This window comes from Sorex fumeus, unplaced genomic scaffold (genome assembly GCF_029834395.1).
Source record: "Sorex fumeus unplaced genomic scaffold, SorFum_2.1 ptg000064l, whole genome shotgun sequence".
NCBI lineage: Eukaryota > Metazoa > Chordata > Mammalia > Eulipotyphla > Soricidae > Sorex > Sorex fumeus.
Genome location: NW_026606121.1, coordinates 1,580,188 through 1,593,708, shown reverse-complemented (window position 1 = coordinate 1,593,708; position 13,521 = coordinate 1,580,188). Strand labels below are relative to the sequence as shown.

At 43.1% G+C, this 13,521-nt stretch overlaps 1 protein-coding gene across 3 annotated transcripts in view; it reads left to right on the top strand.

The window, feature by feature from the left end:
• Positions 1–13,521, top strand: part of ZNF655 (zinc finger protein 655) — a 28,244-nt gene that overhangs the window by 3,316 nt on the left and 11,407 nt on the right. The window contains exons 3-4 of one of the 3 annotated variants that reach the window (XM_056128507.1): positions 8,971–9,075; positions 9,631–12,956. The exons of 1 other annotated variant lie outside the window; for it this stretch is intronic. In XM_056128507.1, coding sequence (XP_055984482.1) covers positions 8,971–9,075; positions 9,631–11,027 — 1,502 coding nt within the window. In that variant the 3' untranslated portion in view covers positions 11,028–12,956. Of the gene's footprint in view, positions 1–728; positions 1,842–8,970; positions 9,076–9,630; positions 12,957–13,521 lie in introns of those variants that run through there. One more of the 3 variants, XM_056128509.1, reaches the window with a different exon arrangement.

Here is a 13,521-nt window from a genome sequence, read left to right as displayed (position 1 = left end):
AGGCGTCTGTTCCCTGTCAGGAGAGGGAAGCTTGCTTGTGCTTTGCCTACGTGTTCGCCTTCCCTGTCTTCATTTTTGCCAGGAGAGACTATCAGTCCTCCTAGCCCACCGCCAAGCCCTTTCTTTCCTGTTAGCTCAGGGCCTTGAGATCTGAGAAGGCCCATTTTCCTCGGAAGAAGAAATGCTTCCTTTAAAAAGACGCTCAGTCCTTTTTGTTGGCTAATTCTTCACCTCTTAAGATCCCGAAGTTATTCTCCAAGCAGGCAGACTTTGAGAGAGTTTCTATATAAGCGTGAGTGGCGGGGGGGTGCAGTGAGCCGCCTAGCTGCCCAGCCCGGAGTCCTGGGGAACCGCGTCCTGCGCAGCGGCAGCTCCAGGCATTTGCCTCACACTCAGGTGGGGTAAGTTCTTGTCACTAGAGTGGTGCAATCAGCAGCTGAGGTTAAGCAGCTGTGGAGAGTCATCAGCTGGGGTAGTGGGACCCCATGTGAGCGCTACTGCTCTTTCTTTTTTGTTTCTTTTACCTTTCCCGTTCTTTTCTCTGTATGTAAATATTTAATTCTGCTTTTTCTTTTTTCTCTCCCCCCTCTTGTTTTGCTTTGCTTATGCTGGTGGCATCCAAGCATTGCTTTGCTTCTTGGTTCCTCTCAGGATTAGAGAGATCTTACCTTGTGGGGAGGCAGCCTGCCCCCTGAGAAGGTTTTTCAGTGGCTCTTTGATCTTTGTAGGCATACTTCTTCGCCTTCCCACCTCCCGGATTCATAGTGTGAATTCCTGCCCGGCCCTGAGTCATACCCAGGCAAGTGCTTTCTCTGGAGAAACACTTGCAGTCCTTTCAGCAGGAATCTCCAAGAGATGGCCCAGGTGTCGGCTCCCCATCGATATTGCGCACCCCTGCTCGGAAACTACCTTTCCACGATTGTAAGATAATAAATTTGATTGATGGAATAGATGGCCCCCAGGATGCTACCAGTATGTCACATTGCAGATGCTCAGATGACCTGTGTCACGTTTCTATGAGGCCAAGGAAGCCTCCGTTGAAACCAGATGCCTTTTGAACCCAGTTCATTCAGAAGCCATGGTTTGCGGTCGTCTACTCGTGCTCTGAGAAACCACAAAGTTCAACTCCAGCTCATCAGTTATGATCTTTTCCTGATGTTCTCGAAGGTGGACCCTGTGCTGTGTGCCCCTCCTTTTCTGTTATGAAAGAACTCGGTGCCCCTTCTGTTGCCTAACTCGACCCTTGGGCTTTCCTTATGGTTTTTTTTCATTTTAGACTTCTTCCTTCCTTTAAATCCCAGTGGCCCTCTCCAAGGTCCTACCTTCATCTTCCTTATTCTTTGTGGTGAAATACCGACGAATGCATTTAAATGGCCTTTCCTAATCAACAGTTGCTTAGCTCCATCCTTGATGGGGGGCAAATGGGATGGCAAGAGTTCAATTTCTTTATTTCAGGGTGTCAAGTTGAATGTATATTTAACACCTTTATAGTCTGTAAAGTGATATGCAATTGTAAACTACTGTTAATTTTTACCTAATTACATAATATCCAACCATTCAAAACCTGTCTACTTTTTGAAGTACAGAAACTTGTGCTGTTGAACTGAATGTTATCCCATTTCCACTGTTCTCTCTGTACACAAAACACACATGCATACTCCCAGCAGGCATGATGGAGTCAGTAGCATCTTCTTTATAATTTTTATAGTCCTTGGAAAATTACTCTTTTTCTTGTAAATTTAGCATACTCTACCTGAAATATAAATTTATTCACTTACTGATCTGGTTTAATGTTTTGTGCTATAAAATAAACTTATGAATTAGTCCTTGCCATAGCCATAGCTCCATATTCCAGTTCATATTTCCCCCCAAGGCAATGGCTCTAAATATGGTATAGCATCCTCCACTGTTCAGTAGTATCTATAAGTATGAGCAGCTGAATCCAAGAGTAGGTAAGGGTCAGAAAGCTCCACAGGTTGAGTGCAGGCTTTGCATGCTTAGGCCCAAGTTCAGTTTCTGCCACTGCATGGTCCCCTGAGCACTGTAGGAGTGACCCCCAAGCAACAAGTAGCTTTTGAGTACCGTCAGGTGTGATCCGAAGCAAAAAAGAAAAGTGGGTAAAAAGTATAGTCTGTTAATAGTGAATTACTGCCTTGGGGGTCATGCCCAAATGGACATTATCTGTGACTCAGAGCTGGAGACGAGACCAAGAAAGGGGTCTGGATTTTCATATTAGGAATGACAAGTGTTTTATTAGATGACAGCATTTATCAAAGTTGCAGTTAACAGGAGTATTTGGCATGCCCTTGCATTTTTTAAATTTATTTACGTTTGGGCCATAATCGGGAATGCTCAGGAGTTATTCCTGACTCTTAACTCAGAAATTACTCCTTGCAATGCTCGGGGGACCATATGGGATGCCAGAGATTGAACCCGGGTCGGCTGTGTGCAAGGCAAAGCCCTCCCTGCTGGACTCTCACTCTGGCCCCTCCCTTGCATTTTTAATGTCTTTTACTGCCACAACCATTTAGTCCTTTTGGGGAGTGGTGTCCAAGGTTGCACCTGACACTCATCAGGGGTCACTCCTGGCAGTGCTCAGGGGAGCATACAGTGGTCCTGGAATCCAACCATGATCAGCCATGTTTAAGGCAAGGACTTTGTGACTCCTGTGCTTTGTAACTCCTCTGACCCACAAAGGCATATTGGAAAGCATAGAGTTTTTGTTTGGGGCCACACCTAGCAATGCTCAGTTGTTACTACTGGCTCTGCATTCAGGGATTACTCCTGGTTGTGCTTGGAGAACCATATAGGACACAGGAAATTGAACCTGGGTCAGGTGCATGCAAGGCTAGTGCCCTACCCACTGTACTATTGCTCTGGCCCAGCAGAGAGTTTTGAACCTGGGAAAAAGGTTCAATGGCAAGAAAACCGAAACATTTTTTGTGATCTTGGTATGATAAATTGAAAAGAATATAAAGTAGAATCATATTTAGGTTCTGTGTACAGTTGTGATCCTGTATCTGTGATACATTTATTTTCTTCACCTGTAAAACTTTGAAAATAATATCTCTCTGAATTATGCCAAGGATTAAATAAGGTGGTTTCTAAATACCTGGCTTGTGGTTACTTAAATTATGTTTGGGAAAGATAGCAAGTGATTGGAACTCTAGACTGTATTTTGTAAAACAAACAAAAATGTCAGGCAAGTGTCCAAATTTTGTTTTGTTTTGGAGACCACACCCAGTAATGCTCATGCTCATGGACGACTCCTAGCTCTATGTTAGGGGTCACTCCTGGTGGTGCTGGGGGGGAGAACATTTGCTAGGGATCAAACTAGGGTTGGCCTGGAGAGAGCTGCCATGCATGCAGCTGAGCAGGTTTGATATCCAGCACCACAGATGGTTTCCTGAAGCCTTCCAGGACTGGTCCCTGAGCACTGCCAGGTGTGCCCTCCAAAACCAAAGTAGGATCAGCCAGACGAGCGCCTTTACCTCTGTATTATCTTTCTGGCCCTCAAAAAAAAAATTTTTTTAACATTGGTATTTCCTAAACCAATATTGTTCAGGCTGTTGCCTTGGTTGCTTAGATTTAATTTAAAAAAAAAACAACTTTGGTTTTGGGGTCATACCCAGCCATGCCCAGGAGTACTCCTGCCTCTATAATTTGGCAGTTGCTTATGTTCATGCTGGAGGATCATATGTGGTCTGGGAATCAAACCCAGGCCTCACACATGTGAAGCATGTGCTCATCATATAGAACATCTTCCTGACTGTAGGTATTTATTACCAAGAAAATGTCACTTTGACACTAGGTAATACAGGTATTTATTACAAAGAAAATGTTACTTCTTTGACACTAAGTAATGTATTGGGTCATATATATATATATATGTGTGTGTAGTATTTTTTAAAACGTGTTTGGGCCACACCTGGTGATAGTCACGAGTAACTCCTAGATCTGCACTCAGGAATTACTTTTGGCAGCGCTTGGGGGACCATGTGGGATACCAGGGATTGAACCCTGGTCAGCTTTTTGCAAGGGGAGCACCCTACCTGCTGTACTATTTCTCCTGCTCCTGGATCTTTTTTAATTAAAACATCACTCTCAATCTGTTGATTCCTAGTTTTCTATATATTGTTTATTTTGGGGGGGCAAGGGTGGGGCCACAGCTATGTGTGACAGGTGGGGGTCTCAGGCTCTTTCTGGCAGTGCTCACCTGGGGGGGGGGTGTAGGGATTGAGCCTCAGACTCGTCTCAGCAGAGCCCCTACTCTGGCTCTTTGAGCCAGCTCCTGGGCTCTGCTCTCTTTGATTTTTTTTTTAATTGAATTACCATGAGACACAGTTACAAAGCTTTCATGTTTGGGTTTCAGTCATACAATGATCAAGTACCCATCCCTCCACCAGTATACATTTTCTACCACCAATGTTCCCAGTGACTTTGTTTATTTTTTTTTTATACCCTGTGTTAGTCTTCTGTTCTCTTTCTGTACGGATTATAATTTTAATTATATTTAGGGCTGGAGCGATAGCACAGTGGTAGGGCATTTGCCTTGCACGCAGCCAACATGGCTGACCCGAGTTCGATTCCTCCACCCCTCTCGGAGAGCCCGGCAAGCTGCCGAGAGTATCTCGCCCGCATGGCAGAGCCTGGCAAGCTCCCCGTGATGTTTTCGATATGCCAGACACAGTAACAACAAAATCTCCAATGGAGACGTTACTGGGCCCGCTCGAGCAAAATTTTAAGTAGTAAATTATTTAGAGATAGTTTCTGAATGGACAAGTTACTTATGCCCTCAGAATCTTAGTTTTCCCATTTGTAAAATGGGTACAATAATAGACCCTGCTTCAAAATTATGTTTACACAGGTAGGGGAGGGTGTGGGATGGGGGTATACTGGGCTTTTTGGTGGTGGAGAATGGGCACTGGTGAAGGTATGGGTGTTTCATTGTATGACTGAAACTTAAACCCGAAAGCTTTGTAACTGCTCTCACGGTGATTCAATAAATAAAATTATAAAAAATTAAAAAAAAAAGTAAGGTGGAGTTCATGCCCAATTCAATCAGCCTAATCAGTGATGGAATAACAGTACTCCTACATCAAAAAAAAAAAATTATGCCTTGTGTTAAGTGAGGGAAAACTTGTAAAAGTTCTGCACCTACCAGTTGCTCTAATAAACCTTAGGAATCTTATACCTCTCTAATTGTTGGTGATTTTCTTACGCCCCTTGAAGATATTTTTTTCCTTTTTTTTTGTTTTTTGTTTTCAGTTTCTGTTTGTTTCTGGCGTTGGCTGCAAGGGCCTCCCTCTAATATGCAAAGCATGTGCTAGACCTCTGAGCTACATTCCTAGCCCCCCAAGTGATCTTTATTGTGCCTCTGTTTTTAAGCATACATCTAGAGTCACTGTCACTGTCCTCCCATTGTTCATCTATTTGCCCAAGCAGGCCCAGTAACATTGTGAGACTTGTTGTTACTGTTTGGCATATCGAACATGTCACGGGGAGCTTGCCAGGCTTTGCCGTTAGGGCGAGATACTCTTGGTAGCTTGCCGGGCTCTCCAAGAGGGGTGGAGGAATCAAACTTGGGTCGGCCTGATCGGCTGCATGCAAGGCAAACGCCCTACCTGCTGTGCTGTTGCTTCAGCCCAGATCTAGAGTAAATAACCAAATTTGTTTCAGTTGTCAACTCACCAAAATGCTTGATATATTAAGGTGTAAAGTTGGACTGGGACTGGGAGGTAGCATATGTGCATCTAATCAGGTTCAATCATGGCACTGTGAAGCCCCTTGAGCATCACCAGGTCTAACCCAGGAGGCCTCTAGCACTGCCAGCATTGCAGGGCCCCAGCAGCTTTACAGCTTCAAGTTCTCGCTTTGAATCACCAACCCAGTTGGCCAGAAATCACTGCTCAGTCCCCTGGGACTCCTCAGCCGGACTTGGGAGGCCCCACCTCACCCCCACGGCTAGAAATAAAGCTGCAAGATGGGTCCAAGAGATGATTTGGCAGGCTGGAGTGCATACTTTGTATGCAGGAAGCTGGAGCTTGATCCACAGCACTGCATGCTTCCTGGAGTACCATTGAGTATGACCCCCCAACCCCCCCAAAAAAGTTACAAATTATGTTATCGGTGGGGGCTGGGAGGGAAGAAAAATTGTTATCAGAATTTTGAGTGGAATTCTTCCAGCTTCATGGTACACTGACTTTTTCTTTGAGTTTGGATTTTGGGCCATACCCAGCTGTGTTCAGGGGCTACTCCCAGTTCAGTGCTTGTGCTCAGAGGTTACTCCCTATCGGTGCTTGGGGAACCATGTGATGGGGACTAAACCCCTGCTTCCTGCATGCAATTAATATGCTACAGCCCATTGAACTGTTCTCTAGCCTGACACTTTTTTGGGGCTTGGGGGACTGTATCTGGCAGCACTCAGAGACAACTTGTATTTTTCTACTCAGGGGTCTCTCCTAGCAGCGCTCAGGTGACCATGTACGGTGTTGAGGATCGACCCAGGGTTATCCACGTGCAAGGCAAGTGCCTTAACCCCTGTATTATCAGTCTCTCTCATTCTGAACTGACGTCTTTAAACTTAGAAAAATGATTTTGTTTGACATAAGGATTATCTAATTGTTAAAAGGAGAATTGGCTCTATTAATGCCTAAAAGGAATTGGGAACACAGTAAATATTTACTCCCAACTTTTTTTTTTTTTTTTGGTGGGGGTATGTTGGGACCACATCTGGCTGTGGCTGTGCTTAGGACTTCTGGTTCTATGCTTAGGAATTACTCCTGGCGGAGCTTGGGGGGGGACCATGTACAGTGCTGGGATTGCACTTGGATAAGCCGCATGCACGGCAAACACCTTGCCCACTCTGCATTCTCTCCAGCTCCTAACCTTTTTTTTTTGGTGGTGGTGGGTGGAGCTGGGCCAGAGCTGGCAGTGCTTGGAGCTACTCCCAGCTCTGTTTTCTTTTGGGGTGTGGGGGCACACTAGTGATGCTCAGGGGTCTCTTCTGTCTCTGCACTCAGGAATCACTCCTGGTGGTGCTCCGGATCATATGAGATCCTGGGATCAAACCCAGATTGACTGTGTGCAAGACAGTCACCTTATCTGCTGTACAATTTCTCCAGCCCCAGCTAATTTGGTGGACTAGGATGTAGCTCAACAGTAGAGTATTTTGCTTGCATTTTTGAGACCCTGAGTTTTGTTACTGTTTTTGGGCCATCGTGGTGCTCAGGGGTTACTCCTGCCTCTGCACTTAGGAATCACTCCCGGCAGGCCTGGGGATCATATGGTATGCCAGGGATCGAACCTGGGTCTACTGTGTGCAAGGCAAGCGCCTTATCTGTTCATCCCAGCTCTGTTTTGAGGATTGCTCTTGGCAGGCCTCAGGGGAGCCTGTGGTACCAGTGATCCAAGCTAAGTCTCCTTCATGCAAAATATGCATTCAGTCCATTGAGTTATCTCTCCCATCCCAGAGACCTCCCCCACTCTCAAGTAACTTTTCTTGTGTCTGTTCTTACTTCTCTGCTCATAGGCTCTCATAGGGCATGCTGAGGGCTGCTGTTATCTGTTACGTAAGTGACCCTTGAGCACTTGATTAGCACAGTGCAAGATACATGGCCCCCTGCTCTCAAAGGGTTTCTAAGTAGCAGTGGTTAACCCTGAAGTGGTGGGGAAGGGAGGGTAGTTCAAAGAGGCAGACAGGGCTTTGTTCAGGAGACTCTGAGTCTGATCCCTGACAACCACATGGGCTCTGGAAGGCCCCTGAATATTGTCCAGTGTGGCCCTGGTGGCATCTGAGCACCATTAGGTGTGACCCGGTAGCCCCTGAGCATTATTGGTCCTTAGCAGTGTCACATCACCAGGCCTGAAGATTGAACTGTTTGGTTTGCTTACTGTCATGTGGACTTGCTCCCAGCCCCCTAGACATTACTTGGGAGGTCTCCCATGTAAGAAAAGTACCTGAAGCCAGTCTTAAAAATCTACGACTCCACTCTGTACTGACTGGTCAGAATTAGAGGAACTGAAAATGCATTTTGTATATTTTCAGTAAGTGAAGAGAGAGGCAGGCTTTGACTGTGAGCTTATTGCCTGATGAGGAGATTGAACCTGGTATCCCCTTAGCATGGCTGGGAGTGACTCTGGGTCCTCCAGCATGCACTGTATATCATCTTTAAAAGTAAGGGGGTAGGGCCGGGGTGATGGGATGGTATTACATAAGGCCTGCGTGAGGCTGGCCTTTGTTCAGTCTCTGGCACTGCATATGGTTTCCCACCCTTCTTCCCCAGCACAGTCACGAATAGCCTCAGTACTGCTGGGTGTGGCCCAAGCCCTATGCTCACCTGCCCCCGCAACCCCCCCCAAGTTAAAAGCATTAAATCCTTAGCAGTTCTTTATAGAAAAAACTTTTATATGAAAGATCATTTCTATGAAGATAGACTTTTATTGTATTTTATCATATTATAGTTCCTATACTCTGCAGTTAGAGTGTGAAGTCTTTGAGGGGTGGCCCTTAACTATGGGAAGCACTCTAGAAATATCAAAGAAATGAGTGGTGGCTCCGAATGGGTAAGCAGATGTCACATTGCTAAGAAAACATTATGTGCACTGAAAAAAATTTGCTTCTTGAGATTGGATGGTTGAGTCAGCCTTCACTAATTCTGTTGCTATGGTTTAACTTACCATTCACCAGGAACCTGAGCTTTCACCTGTTTCCAGGCTATGACTATGAAAATTGTCTTATTCGAATAATATTTAATTCTGAAAGTCATCAATCTGCTCCTTTTTGCACCTCTTTCTAAGCACAGTATGAGCTCCTTGTAGAGGATTTGCCCTTTTTTTTCTCTCCAGATCTTCCTAATTGCTTCTAAGAATTGTTGTCTTTCTCTTCTGACCATTAGTAGAGGTGGGGAAGTGGCTGCTGGTGTAGTTTTGGAGATAAATTGTCACATCCATTTCCTTCTCTGTGAGCAGGATTTCCATTTTCCAAGCCTGATGGCATCTCCCAGCTAGAACAAGATCTACAGGTCTCTGATCTGGAAACTAAGAACAGAGAAGTCTTAAGAGATGACTACCCAGGTGAGTAAGGCAGAATCACTTAGCTGGAGATAGGAGGGGAGTGAAGTCCCATTTTCTAGCCAAGTTGTAGCTTCCTTGACCATCAAAATGAATAGTGATACACAAAATGGAGATCTCCTTCCATTTCCATTCAGGTGTGTGTGTGTGTGTGTGTGTGTGTGTGTGTGTGTAGTTGTTTTGGCCATACTGGGTGCTCGGAGTGAACTGGAGTCAGCCTCTGGATGGCTCCAGTCCCACCCTTCAGTTTTGAAGAACTCTGGTTTGTCTCTTACCATCATCAAGTTGCACTCAGTTCTGCTCAAGTTGCTTATCTAGCTCTTTTGAACTTCGTCCCTGCTACCCTTTGTCATACTTTGTTGGTTATCTAATCACTCTGCTGAGCACACCCTGAGCCCTGTGTCTCCCACCTCAACACCCTATTTATGCCTCACATCTGCTATTGAGATTGTGTGCTGAATTTCAGTAGATACTGGGTTAGTTTTAGCCTCCAAATTTTCTTTTTACCGGCACAGGGTACAGATTACATTTGCCTTTTCTCTTTATATATTGAATCAGATGGAGACACCAGAGAAGAGAACAAAGTATTGATTCCTAAGCAGAGAATTTCAGAAGAAGTACATTCATACAAAGCAAGGGTAGGAAGACTCAAGAAGGATATTGCCAAAGTTCCTGAAACGAGAGAAGTCGCTAAGTCTGAGGATAGATTAGAGAGGCTTCAGGAAATCCTAAGGAAATTTCTCTTCCTAGAGAGGGAGTTTAGGCAAATAACAATCAGCAAGAAATCCTTCACCAGTGAGAAGAGCAATGAATACAGTGAACCAGAGAAGAGCTTTAGTCTGGACTCCACTTTTGATACGGATCAAAGAGTTCTTAGAATACAAAATCTTGATGATTGTGATAAGTATGACATAAGCCTCAATCAGAATTTGGCTGCTGATAAACATGAACAAATAAATCTAACACAGGATTTTCAGAGTCATGAATATAAGGAAAGTTTAATGGATCTCTCTCCCCAGAGTAAATGTGAGAGCGTTCCTACCCCTGAGAAGTCCTATAAATGTGATGCATGTGAGAAAACCTTCCATCAGAGCTCTGCCCTTTCTAGACATCAGCGAATTCATACCAGAGAGAAACCTTACAAATGTAAGGAATGTGAAAAATCTTTCAGTCAGAGTTCAAGTCTTAGTCGACATAAAAGAATACACTCTAGAGAAAAACCCTATAAATGTGAAGTAGCTGAGAAATCCTGTGATGCAGCTGAGAAATCGTGTAGTCAGAATTCAGATATAATCCAGCAGAAGAAGATTCACACTAGAGCAAAGTCCTATAAATGTAACATTTGTGACAGAGTCTTCAGCCGTAGTGTCCACCTTGCTCAACATCAGAGAATTCACAGAGAGATGCCTTACAAGTGTAATATATGTGGCATTGACTTTTATCATACCTCATACTTAGTTGAACATCAAAAGGTCCACTGTGAAGAGAAATCCTTTGACTACAATGATTGTGGGTTGAACTTTGTCAAGCATCAAGGGGTTCGTCTCCGAGAAAAGCCCTATACATGCAATGAATGTGGGAAAGACTTCCGATTGAATTCCCATCTTATTCAGCATCAAAGAATTCACACAGGAGAGAAACCACATGAATGTAATGAATGTGGGAAAGCTTTCAGCCAAACCTCATGCCTTATCCAGCATTACAAAACCCATAGGAAAGAGAAATCCTATGAGTATAAAGATTATGAGGAAAGTTTCAGTCATAGCTCAGATCTTGTCCTGCAACAGGAAGTCCTCAACAGAGAAAAAGCCTTTGATTGTGATATGTGGGAAAACAGTCTCAGTCAGCAAGCACACCTTGTTCAGCATCAAAGAGTTCATACCAAAGAGAAACCTTACGAGTGCAGTGAACGTGAGAAGACATTTAGTCAAGTTCAGGCCTCGTTTAACATCTGAGCGTACACAGCAGGGAGAACATCTTGTGTTGTAATTGAATGTGGTAAAGCTTTCAGTCATAAGTCAGCCTTTATTCAGCATCAGAAAATCTGCACCAGAATAAAACCCTCAGAATGTGATGAATGTAGGAAAGCTACGCTCTTAACACCTGCAAACCCTAACCAATGATATATATATATATTGAATGTGGTAAATGTTTAATGCTATTTTCATACCTCAGTCGCCATTGGAGAATTCATGCTGGAGTACAATCCCAACACGATAATTGTGAAAATGCCACCGGTTAAAGAAGCTTGTTCTTCAAATTATTCCATGCAAAAAGCCTGTGAATGTGATAAATGCGGATTTGTGAGGGAAAATGCCATTATTTTCCAGCCCTCATTTGTCATTTGATATCAGAGAACCCATACCTAAGAGAAGTCATTTGAATGTACATCTGAAATGCCCTTCAGTAGGATTTCATCTGTTTTCAGCACCAGAATTTCCACCAGGATCTGGTATCATATTTCAGGCTTTACTTGACATTTGAATACTGGAGAGAAAATTGTTGATTATTTGTATATGAAGTCAATCTATATATCTATACATAGTCACAATTGTTTTCCTTGCAGAGGAATCAAGTCTGAGCACTGACTTGGTGAATGCATTGTTTTGTCATGATGTTCTTTTATTTAATATATTAGTGTTGTAAGTATGTAAACTTTATTTATGGAACTCATTGAAGCTATTTTTATTTGACTATAAACATTGATTTTATCCTGAAATTGGTTCTTAACTGTTCTAAGCTTCTGGAAGTAGTGTTAATACACTGATGTTAAAACATAAGTTCTAGCAAGTTAATGCTTTTAGCTTTTTCTGCTGTTCTTAGTCCAAATTCTCTCCCAGACTCATAGATCTGTTTTTCTGGCGACCCTACTTTCTATTCCTTGTCAGCCAGTGCACTTGGATTCCTGTTGATGTTTCCATTCTCTTAAGCACATTCAAATGAGGCTTTCCTAGTTTTAAACTTTACACCAATAGGTAAGCTGTCTCTGTTGATGTTGTTATTCTGGTGTCTTCTTTCCTTAAGTGGAATATTTTCTATTAAAATGATTGGATCCTTGCATTTTATCCATCCACGAGTATTCTATGTCCTGAGTTTGTGGCAGGCACCAAAGCGTTTTCATATGAAGCCTAGTACTTAGCTGCCCTTGTCCTGTATCTATAGTTCTCTGAAAGAAGTGATGACATCAGGGGCGCATGTCTCCTGATTATGTAGTTACATTCAGCACCTTTCCTGCATGGCTAAGATTAGAATTGGTTTTCATGTAGTTTTCATTGAAGGTCCACAAAATCCTTAGGTCTGCTGTTGTTAGCAAAATGAAGAATATAAGCTAAAAATGAGAGCTTCATCAGGTGGGGGCGGCCTTCCAGCAGGATACTCTTGTTCTGTAGTGTCTCTAGGGAGGGTATTCAGAGAGAACAGCAGGTCTGTGTCTCATAAAACTTGGTTTCTTTGTCTGTTCAGATTTCTGCCCCAATCTCCCTTCAGTTCAGGGCAGTATTCAAAGGATGGGGACTCTGTATAATTGTTGAGATACCATCACACTTGAAAAATATGACAAGAGTCTTCAAGTCACAAAAAATGGTTTTTATTTTTGTGTGTGTGTTTGATTAATGTGATCACAGGCTTCCGAGCACCACCAGGAGTCACCCTGGATTACTGCTGGTTGTGGTCCCAAAACAAAAAAAATGATCACAGATATTCACACCAGAGTCTAGGGACTCTATCAGAAATTCCTAGCAAAAATGTGTGATTTTTTAAAATAGTATATGAAATTATCTTTTTTCTAAAGTCGGAATGACTTAAAAATAAAATTTTTGGCAGGTGGTTTTGTGGTTTATTTTTCCACCCTAAAGCCTAATAAAAGTTTACGATTCTTTAGATGATGTCGGTGTCAAAGCATTTTTGTGTCTATCTTAAGTTTCATAACCTTCTGTGAATAAGACAAGTATTACTTAAAATTCTTGTCATTCCAACTATTGAGGCCATCATAGTCAGGTGTTACAATATTAACTAGGATCTTTAGTAAGTGTGTAACATATTTTTGCTCTTCTGGCTAACTTCTAGGATAATTCTACCACATTTTACCTCTTAGCCATCAACAGGCATAGGATATTATCAGGGCAGGGAAGATCTTAACAAACTGATCTAAATATAGAAGCAAATTTTAAAATGCATGTGTTTTTTTCCACCTACATATGTGTGTACTGCGCATAGAGAAACCAATGGTCACTTCGAGTGATTATGAAACAGGATTCAGTCACCCCTAAAGTATCAGAGTATGTAAAAGTCACATGTATGCATTTTTGTTTTGGAATGTGCTTTTCTACGTCCACTTGAATAAAGGTGTGCTTATTACTTTAAGAGTTTGTTTCAAATGGAGTCTGAAGGCCTCAACCAGAAGCATTTTGGAATCTCCATCATGGCTGGGACTCGGTTCCTTCCAGAAAT